The sequence below is a fragment of the Hemitrygon akajei genome, chromosome 13 (genome assembly GCF_048418815.1).
Source record: "Hemitrygon akajei chromosome 13, sHemAka1.3, whole genome shotgun sequence".
NCBI lineage: Eukaryota > Metazoa > Chordata > Chondrichthyes > Myliobatiformes > Dasyatidae > Hemitrygon > Hemitrygon akajei.
Window position 1 is genome coordinate 75,113,863 of NC_133136.1, and position 18,972 is coordinate 75,132,834.

Consider the following 18,972-nt stretch of genomic DNA (forward strand, 5'->3'; position numbering starts at 1 on the left):
TCTGTCTCCATCACTGGAGACATACTGTTTATTGCTATCTTTTATGAACCCACCAATTCCCATGGCTTTCTTCACAATACCTCTTCCCACTCTGTCTCCTGTCCCCTTTGCCCTTTTCTCAGTTCCTTTGTCATTGCCACATCTATTTCCAGGATGAGGCTTTCCTTTACAATGTGCAGTTTCCCTTCCTCCACTGTTGATGCTGCTCTCACCCACATTTCCATTTGGCAGACATGCACTCATCTCCTTCCTGGTACTTATCCCTGCATATGGAAATGTTGCACCTGCCTATTCACCTCCTTCCTCACCTCCATTCAGGGTCCCAAACATTCCTTCCAGGTGAGGCAACATGCAAATCTGTTGTGGTCGACTACTCTATCCAGTGCTCCAGATGCAGCCTCCTCTACATTTCTGAGACCTGACGTAGACTGGGGGACTGTTTTGTCAAGAACCTTGGCTCCATCCACAAAAAAGTGGAATTTCCCTGTGGCCAATCATTTCAGTTCTTATCTTGTTCCCGTTCTGACATGTCGGTCCATGGCCGCATCGGCCGTGATGCCACTTTCAGTTTGACCTGCTGAGTTCCTCCAGCATTTTGTATGTTGCTCTGGATTTCTAGCATCAGCAAGATCTTGTGTCTAATTCAAAAGCAAATTTAGGAAATGTAAATTATGCTGTTCAGGTTTCCAGTCACATTATCTTTTGGATTAAATAGGTGACATGAGCATGGGCTTGAATACTGAAAATTTACATCACCATTATTTTTATAGGATTGAACCTACAGTTCAGCTCTTTCCAGAACATGGTAATAGTACAGAAGCCCTAGGAAATTACTAAGGCCCATATATAATGGTGCATGTCACTTGCACCTCAATTCTTGGCAATTTATTGTTGGAGCAACAGAATATACTGAATGATTCATCAAATGTAAGACCATATTGACAGTGGTTTTAAATCCCTCTACCTTTTTATCTCTAAGTGACCAGATTAAAGCTCAAAGAGGAAACATAATTAAGCATTTGTTTACTTATTATTCTAAACCCATTTCAAAATGTCCTGACGAAGGGTCTCGGCCCAAAACGTCGACAGTGCTTCTTCCTATAGATGCTGCCTGGCCTGCTGTGTTCCACCAGCATTTTGTGTGTGTTGTCAGAATGTAATCTGTTCATTTTCAACTTTCTACATGCAAAACTTCCATCCTTCATTGTGAATCAATACTGAAGGTCATAAATCTGTGTAAACTCAAAACAAATGTACTGCAATATAGTATGATTTTCAGAAAAGGGCTTTAAAATGAACTCTATACTGAATAAGCTATTGTTTAGCACTTCAGTTCTCTTCATAGAGAAAACATGGTTGACTCTAGTGAACTGTAATTAACCCCATTCAAATGTACAGCTGGTTTCACCATTGCTTTAATGCTTTTCAATGAAACAAATACAGTGATCAGTGCCAGTTACAAAAAAATTCTTATCCTCTGTATGAAATTAAAGTTTTTGGTCTAAACGTATAAACACAAACATCTTTATTCAAGAAGTTCCCTATAGAATACCCCTGCCCAGATATATAATACATTACCATTTGAAAATTTTGATGCAGTTCTTATAAAAATACAATAAGACAGCAGTTCATGTTCCCTGACACTAAAGATTGCTCAAGTATTAACGCTGCAAAAGTTGTAAACATTACTTTCAGTATCTAACATCTGATGAAGTACACCAAAGCAACTATTTTTGGCAATTACAGTAGATGTTTCACCTTTTTATACTTTAAAAGGTGACATATAGAGTTCAAGTTTTCTCCCTTTCACTGTCACCTATTTGCATATTTACAGTGACATGGTGGTATGAAACAGATAGCTAGAAATCATTTAAAAGGCCAATAAATGTATTTATACATTCATTACCAAGATGAGAAAAATGGTTTGCGGCAGTGAAATGTCTGGGTAAAGGCATTGCTCAGGTGGACTATCCTGCCTTGACTTCCAGAACTACTTCTTTCCACAACCACACGAGGCATCTGAACTAACTGAATAGGACTTCTTCCATCTTTAAGTGCCTGAGTAAGGTTCAAAATCTAAACAGAAAGAAAGAAGGTGCATCATTTCCAATTCCATCACAATTTATAAATTCTGATCAGTTTTACAAGCTACTCCAATGCATTAATTGAACTGCAATCTTTCCAACAGATTACCACTATAAATAATGTATATTATAGGTTTTATTCATCCATGGTTCTGCATTAAAGATGATGAAATTCACTGTATATTAACAATTGCTTCCATGAATTTTGGAGAAAAATGTTAATTTCACAGCCAGATAATATTAGGTACAGTATAAGGCAAATAATTCTATATCAAAGTATCTGGATAAACAAAAAACATTTCAACAGAAAGCAGATAAAAGTATACAACTTCCAACTGAAATCTTGAACTTTATTTCACAGCAAATTCGAAGTACAATCAGATGCAAATATTACCTGTCCTCTCATCACTGACATCTGTAGTTCAAAAGTAGCTTTGTCAAACCCTCTGTCGGTCTGAAAGGAAGTGTATTTAAATATTAAATTCTCATTCCCTTAGGCATGACTTTTTCTTGGTTTATATCCTTTATACCATGAGCAGAAAACTTTAAATCATTATTTAAAACAAACTCTCACTCTGGATGTGCGAAGAAACAGATCCACAGTCAGTTGTTTTATCAATTCTGTACTGGTGCATTCAATTAGCTTCTCTCCTTTAAAATGTAACATGCAAGTGCTATAAAAATGAAAAAAAAAACAGGAAAAATATCTGACGCCTGAACAAAATGGGTGTCTCAAAAAAAAATGAAGCTACTGTTTATTTTAACCTGATGACACAATACAAAACCTATTACTACTTCCTTTTCAAATCACATGAAACCTTGCTCTGGGATTACTTGCTCACAATGAGGGAGAAGATCAACCAATACAGAGTGGACTAAAAACAATTAAAAACTCCTGGTTGAAAAGACAACAATTTTCAAAGAACACAAGAATAATCACATCCTTGCAGCATACGATTTATAGGAGGTACAAAGGAAAAATAAAATTACTATTTTGTTTCGGACCAATCTGATGATGCAAAAGTATTAATTATCTATATTTGATCATTCAACTTATATATACTTTAAAATATTTATAATTTTTTTGTTTGATAAAACTAGCTAAAGACTAGTTTCTCCACAATTTCTGCCATCTTCAACGTGACGCTACCTCACCCCAACTCTCCACTTTCCACAGGGAATGTTCCCTCTTCGTTTCCCTTGCCCATTCATCCTTTCCCACTAATCTACCTCTTGGCACTTATCCTTGCCAGCAACAGAAATGCTACACATGTCTATTCACCTCCTCCCTCACCTCCATTCTGGGTCCAAACAGTCCTTCCAGGTGAAGCAATACTTCACCTGCGAATCTGTATCCGATGTTCCCAATGACTTCCTCTACATTGGTGAGACCCAATCTAAGTTGCAAGAGTGCTTTGTTGAGCAATTTCACTCTATCTGTAAAATGGCCGGATTTCCCCGTCACCAATCATTTGGCTTCCTATCCCCTTTTCTGTTCTGACATGTTCTTGCAGCTATGCAGCAAGTTTTACTTAAAAAACATCTTCCCAAAATACTGAATACAGGTGCCCCCCCCCTTACAAAGGTAGAGCGTTCCTATGAAACCCTTCTTAAGCCAAAATGGCGTAAAGCGAAGAATCATTAATTCATATGGGAAACATTTTCATAAAAGCGAAAATCCTCTGTAATGCGAAAACAGGTTAATAATGTAGGTCTTCTGTAAAAGCAAAGTGGTGTAAAGCAAACATTTGTAAAGCAGGGAACACCTGTATTCCTAAAATACCCAATACTTGGCTGCCTTAAAACAGCAAAAATTAGCACCCAAAGCAATTCTGAGAACTAAACATAAAAAATCTTAAGTGCTTACTAAGTATATAACTCATAATATTGGTAAACAATATATTACGTGGATCCTTAAGGTTGTCACAGCTAGGGATGGGGTGGGGGTTGCAGTGGCAATAAGCTCTCTGTACCTATTAAATGCTCCTGTTTGCATGCGTCTCAAATAGCCTCCGCTAACCAAGTCCCAACTCCTGACCTTCAAGTATGGCTTAGCCTGGCAGAACTGTTTCTATGAACAGGAGAAGGGCAAAGGTGGGTTACTCTGATGATGTCACTCTGGATAGATGGGACTCGTCAGACATGGTTGGGGCTCATCTAGAAGGAAAGTGATTTCAATCAGACATGGTTGGGGCTCATCTAGAAGGAAAGTGATTTCAATCAGACATGGTTGGGGCTCATCTAGAAGGAAAGTGATTTCAATCAGACATGGTTGGGGCTCATCTAGAAGGAAAGTGATTTCAATCAGACATGGTTGGGGCTCATCTAGAAGGAAAGTGATTTCAATCAGACATGGTTGGGGCTCATCTAGAAGGAAAGTGATTTCAATCAGACATGGTTGGGGCTCATCTAGAAGGAAAGTGATTTCAAACAATGTAGACAGCTAGTAAGCAACATTCATGGCTGACCCTGGCCAATGGAGATCCTTAATTTTACAAAGTGTTTGCATAACTATGATGGCTTTTTCATCTGAACACAGATGAAGTAGCAATCATGGTTATTTGGATACAATAGATCATTTATAAAGATGAACTTTAACATCTTCAATTAACAAAATGGTAGAACGTAATTATAACTGGATTGAATATTTTGATAGTAAATACTTTTAAGGCTTAAAAGAGAAAAGATAGGAGAGGTGCAGAATTCAATGATGTTTTAACTTGGATTGACTTACCTTTTATATCTGCCAGCTTTGATATTCATTAAAAATGGATAATTAGCTATTACTTAGGATGAATTGATCTATGAACAGCAGTAAATGTAAACATATAAACCACAGAACAGTTCTACTTTCACAAGAAATAAACTTACTGAATATATATAATCATACAGCATAAACTTCAGCATTACATACAAACTGTCATTTTCAATAGTCTCCTCCTTCCACTGGACTTGAGTTTTTCTGAATAATGAGCTTCAAACAGAAGACAACTAGAAACATAACAAACCTTAAAGAGTTCATAAAGATCTTCACAGAGATCCTGAACAAAGTTCATGTCTGAAATTCGAGGAAGGATAGAATCTCTCGTCTCCTGTGAAAAAGGAATCTTAGCTTGATGAAGCCAGGCCCAGTGAAATGGATCTGTTGAAATACATAGGTGAAGAACAAAAGTAAGAAAAACCAAATTCTGGAAATCCAAATGAAACACAGAAGAGGAGGATGGAACCACTCAACTCAGCAGTTAGATAGATACTTTATTGATCCCAAGGAAATTACAGTGTCACAGTAGCATTACAAGTGCACAGATATACAGATATTAGAAGTATGATAAAAATAAGTTACCTTAAAAATCAGATGTACAAGATTTACAAGTCAAAGATTACAAGATTACTTCCCTGGCAATAGGTTGACTCATTATAGAGCCTAATGGCAGTGGATAAGAATGACTTTATTTGGTGCTATTTGGAACAGCGCAGTCCTCTTAGTCAATTACTAAAAGTGCTCCTCTGGTCAGCCAAGGTGGCATGCAGAGAGGTAAGAAACATTGTCTAAAATTGCCAGGATTTTCTGGCGGCTTCTTTATTCTACCACAGCCTCCAGTGTATCCAGTAAGTTCTTTATTCCATGAATCATTTTAGCACATTTTTTCTGCACCCTTTCCAAAACCTTTTCCTTCATGTTTGACACCAAGAACAGGACAATACTCAAATCATTCAGAGGTGTTTAGAGCGGATCTGGATGCTCTAGTACACAAATTATTGAAAGCAAGCAAATGGAAAGTTCAACAATATTTTGGACTTTATTGCAATATGACTTGAGGACAAGAATAGAAACAACATGCTCTAATTACATAGGGTGAGATCAATTTGGAATACTGAGCCTCAACAGTTGATTTCTGGGATGGTGGATTTGTAATTGGAGGAAAGATTGCTTAAGTAGAGTGTGCTGAAAACTCACGAGCAAGGGTCCATGGACCTCTGGTTGGGAATCCATGCTCTAGAGTTTACAAGGATCCGAGGTGAACGTATATACATTTACAACATTTTAAAGATTTGACACAGAGTTAAATTTACACTGGAGACCTAGAACAAAGATTATCTGAAAACAAGGGTTCACTAATCGAGATAGAGATTAAAACAACAGTCTTCATCCAGGATGGTAAATCTCTGAAATGTTCTACACAAGAGGACTGTGGAGGTTCTGTCACTGAGTATGTATATGACAGATCCACTATTTTTAGATGAGGTGAATCAAAGAATATGGTTAGTGCAGGAAAGTAGCGCTGGGTTGAAAGATCAGATTAATTATGCTAAACAAAGTAGGTTTTGGGGATCAAGGTCAAGCCAGCGTTCCTTAAAGATTCAACGCTTCTCCTCTGTTCCTGTATCCCAGGCTTCTATTTCTAAAACCCAGAATCCCATTTCTTTTTCAAATCATTTTTCCAACCTGCCTAGTCACTTTCAATGAACTTTGCATATATAATTTAGGAATAGGAGTTGCCTATTCACCTCAGCTGTCATTCAATATCATGCCTGATAGCCCTTCTCCTCCAAGTAACATTTCTCCAAGATGTTTTCCAGAATAATTTCCTTCTACCTTAAAATAGTTGAAAATTCCATTTCCCTTGCCACTTGAGCAAGTTCCAAAAATTTGACCCTCAAAATGTTTCACTCCATCCTTTCAATCAACTAACTTCTTACTCCTCTTAATACTACTGAATAGAAACCAAGCCTGCTCAGATTTCACCAAAAGACATCCTGTTACAGGTATTTGTATTATTCTAGTAAACCGTCTCAGAATTGGTTCAAACACAGTAACATCCTTCCTGAATAAGGACATCAACTAGCCCAGATACAGTTCCATCAATGCCCTCTGCTGAAGCAAAACCTTCCTTGTTTTGTATTCAATTACCCTGACAATAAATAGCATTCTTAGCTTTAACTATTTACAGTAATGAGAAGTGCTGTAGATAAAGGGATCTGGAAATACAGGTGCATAATTCATTGAAAGTAATATCATAGGTAGATATAGCTGTAAGGAACTTTTGGCACATTGGCCTTCATAAATCAAAGTATGAGAACAGGAGATGGAATGTTATGTCAAAGTTATAAAAGATGCTGGTGAGGCCTAATTTGAAGTATTGTGTGCAGTTTTGGTCATCTACCTGCAGGAAAGACGTTAAAAAAAGGTTGAAAGAGTACAGAGGAAATTTACAACTGTAACACCCTGGGAAAGGTTTCACTGCTAACATAATGGCCTTTTGGTAGAAGCAGAAAGTGTTTGGGTTATGGTTAGAGATAACGGGTGCTTTGTAATGTGTGCTGTCCAATGAAGGGAGCGTGCTTTCGTGTTACGTGCCTGACACCAGTGTGAGCTGGGTCTTTTGTTCAGTGGGAGATGATGGGAGAAGACACTGGAGAGAAGAGATCATAGGACTAGACTGGAGCAGGGCCATGATTCGACGAAGCCCGGGGAGATTGAAAGAGGATCGGCGAAGGGGAAATCGTGAGCTCCAATGTGTGCATGTTAGACTGTTTCATTAAAATGGCCCTTTTCTTTCTTTTTCACTTTTTCTTTACTAACCCTTTAGTCGAATTAAGAATTCTAAAGCTAAATTGTTTAATTGTATGCGGTGTACTGTCTGTTATTTCGTGTACTTATTTGTAAAAGGGTATCCTCACAAACAGGGGTTTTCGGGGTGGGCTTGCAGCTCAATCTCACGCGTTTGGCAGGATCAGAGATCATCTCCCCGAGACTTGCGCTGCTGATGGAACCAGAGCGTTTTCACAAGGATGTTGCTTGGGTTAAAAGACCCGAGTTAGAAGATTGAAAGGGTTAGGACTTTATTCCTTGAAGCGCAGAAGATCAAGGAGAGATTTGATAAAGATATACAAAATTATGAGGGTTATGGATAGGGTAAATACAAGTGGGCTTTTTATCCTCCACTGAGGTTGGGTGGGACTACAACTAGAGGACATAGGTTAAGGGTGAAAAGTGAGAAGTTTAAGGAAAACATGAGGGGAAACTTCTTCACTGAGGGTCATGAGAGTGTGGAATGAGCTGCTAAAGGACCAGTTTCTGTACTGTACTTTTCTATAACTGACTGTACCTGTTTTCAGGCATTTAACTATGCCTTGTACCCTTATTTGAATTGCACCCTTTTTCATATATTATCTCCTCATTCTGCCAAACAAAATGCAGGACTATACATTTCTCAATATTAAGTTTCATCTGTCACCTATCTACCCAATACAATTGCCTACATAGCATCTTACTATGCTTATTATTCACCACGCATCCATTATGTACGTATCATCTTTCCCTCCCCTGCTTCTTCAGTCTAGTTTGAACTGTTAATACCAAGGGTGAACTAAAAAGGGTTGAAAATATAAACAAGGGGCATCATTTGAAAATGATTTACAAGAACAGGATTACATGCTAAAGTCACAACATTCTCAATGCTGATATCATTAAAACATTTCACAAGTGGAAAAATATGCTGGAAAAAGGTAAAATTAAGGATTTTAAACAGATTACAATCTTTGAAAAGTACTTCACTCTGAGAACTGTAAATACTATAGATTTTAACAGTACTTACAAGCTCTCCATTCATCAGGATGCTTAAATGGAAATGCCAATCCATTGTCAATGGCTGCAATTTTAATGATAGGCTCTTTGCAATGCATCCATTCTGAATCCTACAAATATAAAAGAATAGTTTTAACTTTATAGCTACAAATACTAAAATGTATTAATAGAATGTGTTAAAAACCTATTGGCAATAACAATTCCACTTTAAATACCCAGTAAGTAAACAAAAAAATACCAAGTAATCCTATTAATTTCCATGTACCACAATCAAGCATGAAACAGAACACAGACTTTCAAAACCTTCCTTGAATGAGACATCATTTTCCATCTAAGATTTCCAACGCCAATGGCATAAATGAGCTTTGATGATGGCCTGTGCTATTTTGATCAGTATCTGTTTCAAGATTGCTATGTACAGTATTTGGTCTGTTCATATCAATAATTGGGTGAAAGAAAGCCTTCGACAGGATATCGCACACGTACATGGCGGATGTACTCTCCAAAATGGGATTTGGGGAGGGAATCCGGAATTGGATCAAACTGCTCTACACGGACATTTGTAGCGCAGTCCAGGTCAACAGGTGGGAAACAGACAGCTTCCCCATCAGGTCTGGAGTCAGGCAGGGCTGCCCTCTCTCCCCGTCTTGTTCATGTGCTGCATAGAACCCTTTGCCAAAGCCATCAGGAGGGATGAGGGCATAAGAGGGGTGACGCTGCCAGGCAGTGGAGGGACCCAAGTCAAAACCTCCCTGTACATGGACTTTGTTACCATCTTCTGCTCTGATCCGAGGTCAGTTCACAGGCTGATCAGCATCTGCGAACATTTCAAGCAGGCGTCGGGGGCCAGGGTCAACCGCACGAAGAGCAAAGCCATGCTCTTCGGCAACTGGCCTGACCGATCCAGCGACCCCTTCACCATCAGGTTTGATCACGTGAAGGTGTTGGGGATCTGGTTCGGAGGGGCCGAGGCGTGCAACAAGAACTGGCAGGAGCGGACTGCCGAGGTCAAACAGAAACTGGGACTGTGGGGAGGGCGCTCCCTATCGACAGCGGGCAAGATACCTGGTCATCAGGTGTGAGGTGCTCTCAGGGCAGCTGTACTTAGTGCAGGTGTGGCCAGTCCCCCGCTCCTTCAGCTCGGAAATCACCCAAGACATCTTCAGATTCGTCTGGGGATCCAAGATGGAGCGGGTCAGATGGACCACCACGCACAAGTCCCTGGACAACAGGGGCAAAAACGTCCCCAATGTCACCCTCACCCTGATGGCCAGCTTCGTGTGTGGCTGCATCAGGTTGCGTGTGAATCCCAGGTGCGTGGTCACCAAGTACCACTATGTGCTCAGGTTCTACCTGTCGCCCTGGCTACGAAGGATGGGTCTGGCCCCTTTCCCACGCAACACCCCTGTCAGCTGGTCGTTGCTGCCATACCTGTCCTTCGTAGAGAAGTTCCTTCAGGTCAACGCCTTTGACCACAGGGCCATCAGGCAGTGGTCAGCACGCAAGGTCCTGCAGGCACTGCAGGAGAAGGACATGATGGACACAGTGGGTTGGTTCCCTGAGCAGACTGTCCAGTTCATCTGGCAAAATGCCTCATTGCCAGACCTCACCAACAGGCACCAAGACCTCGCCTGGCTGGCGGTGAGAGGGGCCCTCCCAGTTCGATCCCTCCTGTACACTCGGAATGTCGTCTCCACACCCCTCTGCCCATGGGAGGACTGCAGTGAGGAAGAGTCGGTGACCCACCTCTTTGCACACTGTGGGTTCGCAGAGAAGGTATGGAGAAGGATGGAAGGGACAGTGTCGAGGTTCATCCCCAGCAGCTGCGTAACAGAGCTGCTCTGATCTACGGGCTGTTCCCGGGGACGCACACCGAGACCAACACCCAGTGCTGCTGGCAGATCATCAACTCGGTCAAAGATGCTCTTTGGTCAGCCCGAAATTTGATGGTCTACCAGCACATGGAGATGTCCGTGGGGGAATGCTGCCGACTGGCACATTCTCGGCTGCAGGAGTACGTGCTGAGAGACGCACTCAAACTCGGTGCAGCCACCGCAAGGGCCCGGTGGGGAAGGACCACAGTCTAGGGTTCTTCTCCTGTGGGAGTTGAGAGGTGGGGGGGGGGGCAGGGTGTATACCCCTCAACAAGTGTATGTAAATATGGAATAACAGAGTGTCACGTGGGTGGTGAAAAGTGTGAAAATGTAAAGACAGCAATGGAAACAGTTGTAAAGGATTGAAAGTCATTGAATGGTTTATCGTATATAATTTTATTTTTGAATAAAGTATATTTTGTTTAATAAAAAAATAACTGGGTGAAAGGGAGGGGGTGGAGGCATGGGACAGGAGGAAGTCTCCATTTTCTCTCACTTACCCTTTCAGACCAACTCCCCACAACTCCCCCCCCGCCACCACAACCCAGGTTTCTGTTCCAACTTCCCCTTCTGTTCCTTTAACTCCCTTTCTATGCCCTCATCCCCAGATCAGACTTTAGCTTTACTCTCTTCTTCAGCTCGCTCCCCGCACACAGTTTCTCTCTCTTTCTTCTTCTCCCACTGCCACTACCCCGAGGACAGCTAGTTACTCTTTCCTTCTACCATGCTGCCCACTTTTCAACTCCTTGTAATCAGTAGCTTGGGCTTTCTGCAGTCTAATAGCAAAACAACTGCTGATCCAAGTCTTTTTAAATGCACATATGAAAACCCTAGCAAGATGTAACCCCTACCAAACTCTGAATGGAAACACTCAGACTCCATCAGATCCTACATACTACCTTGAAATTTCTGCTCCTTTGTTATTGATCTAACCACCTCAAGGAAATAGTTGCTTATTTCACAATTATTCTGCAACTAATATTCTAGTTACTACTATTCAATTATCCCTCAGACTTCTCATCCTAAAGAAGGCAATCCTAGTCCTGGTTAACCTCCATCATTAAATTTTTTCCCATCCAACCAACTCCCTCGTAATTAAATAAGCAATGTAAACTCTCCCTGGTTTGGAATAGGATGATAGCATCGAGGAGAAGTTCATGCAAACGAGTACAAAATAAAACAGGATGAATGTAACTGTGTGTTTGATGGCAAATGCAGAATTACTGGACTTAAGGATCTACTTCCACGTAACATTTACATCCAAAGGCATTACCATCAGAGAGACCCCAAAATCAACATCCTGAAATTCAAATGGGACTAGCCACGAAAATACAATGGTTACAAGAACATGACAGACACTATATATTTAGCTCTTTCCCTGACCCCAAATCCTTACTACTGTCAACACGATAGAAGTAGGAATGCAATGGAATACGCTCCACTAGCCTGAATATGAGCAGCTCCAATTGTCAATGAGATGACACAGGACAATACAAGTTGGACATGAAAGATGTATAAAATATTTTATAACTTGACAACTTATAGCTATATTTAATAAGAATATTTTGCTTAAAAGCGAATTGTATTTTCCCTTGAAGCAACAAAAAAAAAATCAAACTTGCAAGAGATCAAAGATAAAAATATTCCACATCATGAAAATTTCCACCACTCACTTTATCACAAAACTCTGTTGTATTTTCTGGTTTTTCATATTTCATTAACCAGTTATCATTTCCTCTATCTGTGGAGAATGGAGAGAAGAGAAACTAGTCAATTGATCTCGTACCCAGTTCTTTTGTCTTATGTACAAATCACTAAAAAAAACACAAAACAACTTTTCCTGTTTTCATTTTTACATTTCCTTCAGAATTTAACTGTTGCAGTCATATGAGCTTCACATTGTATCTACAGCTGTGACTGACACAGATTTGTTTTTCATATATAAAAAAGTTTTATAGATGTACAGTGGAGTGGTTGTATCACAGCTTGGTATGGAGGCTCCAATGCACAAGAATGCAAGAGGCTGCAGACTCAGCTAGCTCCATCACAGGCACAACCCACTCCACCATCAAGGATATCTTTAAATGCCAACACCTGGATGTACGTGTGCCCTCTAGTTTTGGACTCCCCAGTCCTTGGGAAATGACTGAACAGCCACCTTACCTGTTGATTTTATAGACATCTTTCTATGAGATCACTCCTCTTTCCAGGGAATCTAACATGGCTAACCTCTCCCTATTAACTCAGGATTTCTAGACCAGACAACATCCTCCTAAACCCTCCTCCTGTACCCCCTCCAGTCTTTCTTACAACAGGGTGACCAAAACTATGCAAAACTCCAAGTACAGCCTCACCAATAACTTAAACAATTGCAACGTAATGTCCCTCCTCCTAAATTCAATGCACGGACTGTCATAATTTTTTCATCACACTATTTATTTGGTCGCCTTCAGCAAACTGCAAACTTGCACTCCCCAGTCCACTATTCAACAACATTCAGTGCCCACTTAGACAACCCCCCCCCCCTACAAACACTGTAGTCAGATGAAATTTGAGGAGCAGATGATCCAGGAAATTGCATATAGTAGTGAGAATAATAGGGTAGTGCTAGTGGGAGACTTCAAATTTCTCAGAATTGACTGAGCTATCCAGAGTGCTAAGGGCCTGGGTAGGGAAGATTTTAATGCGTCCAAGACAATTTCCTCACACAACATATAAAAGAACTTATGGGGAAGGAGAAATACTGGACCACCTCTTAAGGAACGAGGCTGGTCAAGTAATTGAAGTGGCAGTTGTGGAGCACATTGAGTTCAATGATCATAATTCTTAGTTTTAAAGTGGTTATGGGAAAAGATAGGACAATAACCCCTGAACCTGTTCTGAACTAGAGCAGGGCCAACTTTGAAAGCATTAAGCAGGATTTACCTAGGATCAATTTGGTGACTATTTAAAATCAAAGGGCAGACATACCAAGTTCAGGAAACCCACACTGATGAGAAATATCAATGCTCTGGTAAGGAAAGAGAAGAAAGTGTTCATCATGTTTAGGCATCTGGGTGTGCATGAATTCCTTGATAAGTAAAAAGTTTAAGACCAGGCTGAAGAGGGAAATGAAGAGGGCAGAGTGGTAGTCCATGAGCCAGGACTCCAAATTTGGGCCACAGGTACCACCTGGGGAGAATAATTCTTATAGTAATTTTTGGCAATGTATACACACCAGAAAGTTTGAGGTTAATAACTCATCAGGGGTGATTGCTAAGTTCGTGGCCTAAGGTAGAAGAAGAGTTATTAACTTCAAACTTTCTGCATTATCACTCAAAGGGTTGACCTGCATGAGCATGTAACAAGAGCTGTATAACTCACCTCGTTCTTACCTTAGGCCACAAACTTAACAATCACCCCTGCTGTGAACACTTTCTGGAGATCCAAGATCCATATGCTCCACGACTTCTGAACTAAATGTATAAATGTAGGAGGGGACTATGTTGAAAAACAAATGTGCTAGGTTTTCTAAAATTGACTCCTTCTATTCCAGGCCACGAACTTATCAATCACCCCTCATATTTGTGTTTTCATGTTCTGTTTCACATTCATATCTTGTATATCACAATTTATACATAAATTTATATCACCTTTGCAGCAGGTGCTTTTTTCACCAGCAACGTTAATGTGTTTTTTTTGTTTCAGGTACTGTGGTGGTGGGATAGTTTTGCACAATAGAGGAGAGAGAGAACAGTAGAGCAGATTTAGATCTGGAGCAGTTGAATCACTTTGCTTCAGAATGGAGAGCCATAAGCACAAAGAATCTATTAAGAAGCAGTGCATCATCCACCGGAAAACATCAAAAGAAGATGACCATTTAGTTAGTCCTCAAGACTATGAATCCTGGAAAACGTTACTTGAAGCAGCCAAAGTGAGAAACTATGCCCCTATTTTAGACGTTGCTAAAGAACTTGGAGAAAAAGTCCCAAGAATCTACTATCACCAAAAATGTTGAAGCCTTTACACCATGAAGACAGACTTAGAGACTCTGAAAATGAAAGCCAAGGAAAGCATTACTGATGAAGCTGGTGAGAATACCTGTGCATCAAAAAGGCCAAGGAGATCTTCATCAGAGCAAGAGTGTTTGATCAAATCTGCATTTTTTGTAATAAGGTGAAATTTCTGAAGGGCTCCAAGTCACGTGAAAGCTTACACAAGCTGTAAAACTCAGAGCTGACCAAACACTATGGGAATGTGCAACCCAAAAGTAAGATGAAAAGATTCTAGCAGTAACAAGCAGAGACATAGTTGCTGCAGAGGTCCACTATCATGCTATAAGGATTATACCAGAATCAAGAAAAAGGAACCTGAGTACAAAGAGAACAATGATGAAACAGATGGTGCTGAACTGTAAAAGGATTGAAAGAGAAGCCTATAAAGAACTTTTCAAGTATATCAGAACTGATATCATACCCAACAAGATGATTGTACAAGTCACTTCTTTGGTCACGAAACTTGAATCTTTCATGCTATCTGGTGGAGTTACACTCCTGCAAGATTCTACAAGGTAGCACATTGGTAGGAAACTGGAATCTGAGCTGGACAATTCACTAGATATATTTCCAGATGACAAAGGAAAATTGTTAATGGTTCCTGAAAGTGTTTCATTAAGCGACGTTGTCTTGGAAAATCAGACTCTACAGAGGGAACTCAAAGTTTGGAGGGCCAAGGCAACCAATTTCGACAAGATCATAGATCAGACTTCATCACATATCAGGCCCTGTACACACCAGAAGAATTGCTGAGAAAGACATAAAGCTACTTTAGCCACAAACTTGGTATGAGATTTGGTAGGCAAAATTAAAGGTAATCCCACAAGATTCTTCAGTTAAATTAACAGTTAAAAAAAAAAGCTATGTGAAGAGGTAACTAAGGGGATTGATATATAATTCTATTTGTAGCTTTGAATAGATTTGAATAATTTTTACAATTATTTTGGTCCCTATTTTCTTCTACTGTGCATCATAAATCAAAATGCTTTATAGTTTCTATGTATTGACCAGAAAGAGAGAGGGAAGCACTGGAGATGTAGTCTGGGAGCCAAATGGGCAGTAACCCAAAAAGTTAGGAACCATTGGTCTAATATAGTCCACCAAGGTGATCATCCCCTTATATCCAAGTTCTACCCAAATGGCCTCATTAGACTCTTCCTCAAAAATATCCCATCCAAGCACTGTTCTTATCAAAAAGGTAACAGTTTTCCACTATTACCTGTTCCTCAATCAAATCTAAAACCTCAATATCCCAGAACATTTGAGTTGCCAGGCCTGCTTTTCAACAAACTACTGCCCCCTGCACTTCCTCTTCAGGCATACATTCATCTGGCCTAACTTTTACCATCCCTGGACTCTCTAGCATGTGGCACCAATAGTAATCAGGAGATCACTGCTCGAGACCCACATTTTAATTTCTTACCCAACTCCCTATACTCATTTTGCAGGACTTCCTTCCTTGTTCTACTTATGTTCTTTGCACCAATGTATACAACAACCTCAGTCTGCACCCCCCAAAGAATTTTCTGCAGCCACTCAGAGACATCCTCAACCTAGCACCTGGGAAGCAACAAACCATCCTGCAGTTTCTTCAATAGCCACAGAATCTCCGATCTTCCCCCCTCACTATAGTGTCTATCATTATTATTTGCCTGACTGCACCTTTTCCGTTCCAGTCAGAGACACAACTACTGCTGCCAGTCCCTGAAAGAACATCCCTCCCAACAGTATCCAGAGGCATAATTGTTAGTGAGGGAAATGACATATGGGAACTCTGCACTGACTGCCTGTTTGTTCCCTTTCCTTCCCCTGGTATCACCATCCATCTGAAATCTGCATCTTCAAAGTGACCATCTCAGTAACTCTCCAGAGCCTGACTGAGTGAATTCACAGACTAAGGGAAGCTAGGGAAGAAATTATGGGGTCCCTTGCAAGTTTAGCCATTAGTGAAGTTCCAAAAGACTGGAAGTGGCTAATGTACAATTATTTCAGAGCCACAAAGCCAAGCCATGGAACTACAGGCCTGCAAGCCTGGCAAATTATTGGACAGAATTCCAAGGAACAAGATCTATCAACATTTGGATAAGCAAGGTCTATTTAGGGATAGTCAGGGAGATTCTTGTTGGCTCAATAGCAGGAAGAAGTGAGTGATGGTTAAACTGTTTCTCAGACTGAAAGACTGTAACAAGCATTGTACCACGGGGGGGTCAGTGCTGGGTCCTTTGTAGTTTGTTATTGATAAAAGTGATTTGAATTAGACTGGGCTCGGCATAGATAGTAAGTTTGTGGACGTTAAGAAAATAAGTGGTCTCATACACAGTGAAGGTTATCTAAAATTACAGCTAAGTAAATGGGCCAAAGACTGGCAAATGGCTTTTAATCCGGTTAAGTATGAAGTGTATTTTGGGAAGTCAAACAAGGGCTTGCTCTATTCAGTGAATGCTGGGCCTTGGGGTTGTTTTGTGGAACCTACAAGAACAAGTACATATGTTTGCTGAAAGCAGCACCACAGGTAGACAGTACGATGAAGACAGCATTTGGCACATTGGCATTCAGTCAGAGCACTGAGTATAGAGTTGGGATATTATGTTGCAGTTGAGACTGCCCTTGGAATGCCTCAAGTACTGTGCACAGTTTTGGTTGCTCTGTTAAAAGTAAGTCAACAATAAACTGGAAAAAGTACAGAGAAGATCTACAAGAATACGGTCAGGACTCAACAACCCGGGTTATAAGAGCTAGCACTTTATTCCTTGGGATATAGGAAATTGAAGGGTGACCTTATAGAGGTGTACAAATTCATGAGGAGGTATAGATTGCGCATTCACCCTATCATTTTCCCCAGAAAAGAGGGAACTAAAAAATTTAAGGTGAGAGGTGAAAGATTTAAAAAGGAATCTGACGGGCAACTTCTTCAAACAGAGGGTAGTATCTATATGAAAAAAGCTGCTGAAGAAAGTGGTTGAGGCAATTGGATTGGAAGGTTTAGAGGAATGTGGGCCAAACCCTGGCAAATAGGACTAGCTTAGTGGGCACCAAGATTGGCCTGGACAAGTTGACTGAAGGACCTGTTTCCAAGCTATACAACTCCATAATTACATTTCCAACTATGATTAGACTGCAGCATAGCTGCATTCCCATGTACCTGCTGTTCTCATCCTTCATATTGAAGGAGCAATAGATTTGCGAGCTGCTGTCTGAATATTCTTGGAGAGTAACTGCTTACCATCTACATAACATAATACAACTGTGGTATACCACTAATAGAGGAAAGAGACTTTTAGGATGGTGAATAGTATGCCAATCAAGCAAGCTGCTGTGAAGTGGGCATACTGCTTGAATGTCTTTAACTCAATAAATCTGAAGAACTGTAGACCAGTACTAGAGCAGTTAGTAGGAAGCTCATGGGCTCACATGCTATCCTTTAGGCAAAGGAGTTGCATCACTCATAGAAAACTGGAGTTTCACCAAGTGGTTGAATTTTCATATTGCGACAGATAGCCAAGCAAAGAAGTGTTAACTTGAAATGGACAACAAATGCCTGTAAAGAGTTTGTATGTCCTCCCTGTGACTACATGGGTTTCCTCTGGGTGCTCTGATTTTCTCCCACAGTCCAAAGACATACTGGGTGGGTAGGTTAACTGGTCATTGTAAATTGTCCCGTGATTAGACTAGGGTTAAATCTGGGCATCACTGGTTGCCATACGTCAAACAATAAATAAATTAATTCATTCACTCCAGTACTTTTAAACATGGTGCAGCAAAACATGGGAAAATAGAATCAGTAAAATGTAAAACTTAGTTCAACAAACCTTAAATTTTATAAATAAATTCCAAGGCTAATCTGCTTCTCTGAAGTACTTAAAAGAACAACCCTTGCATTCCAGCTTCAAATGATTTTATACTTACCAGTATTTCTGATGATGTAATCTAGGATCACCAATCTCTCAAACTGGGACTGTAGCTGCTTGCGAGTGTTTTCTGGCAATGGATCAGTTTCAAATTTTCGGAGCCAGTAGTCAGCTTCTTTGTAATTTTCTACAAAAAGTTGAAAGGAGCCAACCTAAAGAAGTGGAATACTGTCAAAGATCTTCAAAATTGATTTCAATTTTGTTTTTATGCTTGCTAGAAAGCCATTTAACAAAGTTATAAATGTTTTTGAACAAAAATCAAGAGATATCCAGTAATAAACTCTCAGTGGCTCAGTCCTAAATTAGTGAACCACACTGTACTTTAAAAATTTTAAACCATGGGAAACAAGCAGCTGTGGAAATCATATCTGAATACACTGGTATTATGGTGAATGATCAGGTCATGTTTTCAAGGTCTCCAACCACTACTTTAACATACTAAACCAAAATCTTAATATATTAATGAAAACACACTGGTGTAGC

At 40.2% G+C, this 18,972-nt stretch overlaps 1 protein-coding gene across 1 annotated transcript in view; it reads right to left on the reverse strand.

Annotated features, from left to right (window-relative positions):
- Positions 1-1,399: 1,399 nt before the first annotated feature.
- LOC140737982 (phosphatidylinositol 4-kinase type 2-beta-like) overlaps positions 1,400-18,972 on the reverse strand; it is a 59,917-nt gene continuing 42,344 nt past the window's right edge. The window contains exons 4-9 of the mRNA XM_073064897.1: positions 18,488-18,641; positions 12,221-12,288; positions 8,684-8,783; positions 5,093-5,226; positions 2,479-2,538; positions 1,400-2,076 (exon numbers count right to left, since the gene is read on the reverse strand). Of these exons, the coding sequence (XP_072920998.1) occupies positions 1,903-2,076; positions 2,479-2,538; positions 5,093-5,226; positions 8,684-8,783; positions 12,221-12,288; positions 18,488-18,641 (690 nt within the window). The 3' untranslated portion in view covers positions 1,400-1,902. The remainder of the gene's footprint in view (positions 2,077-2,478; positions 2,539-5,092; positions 5,227-8,683; positions 8,784-12,220; positions 12,289-18,487; positions 18,642-18,972) is intronic.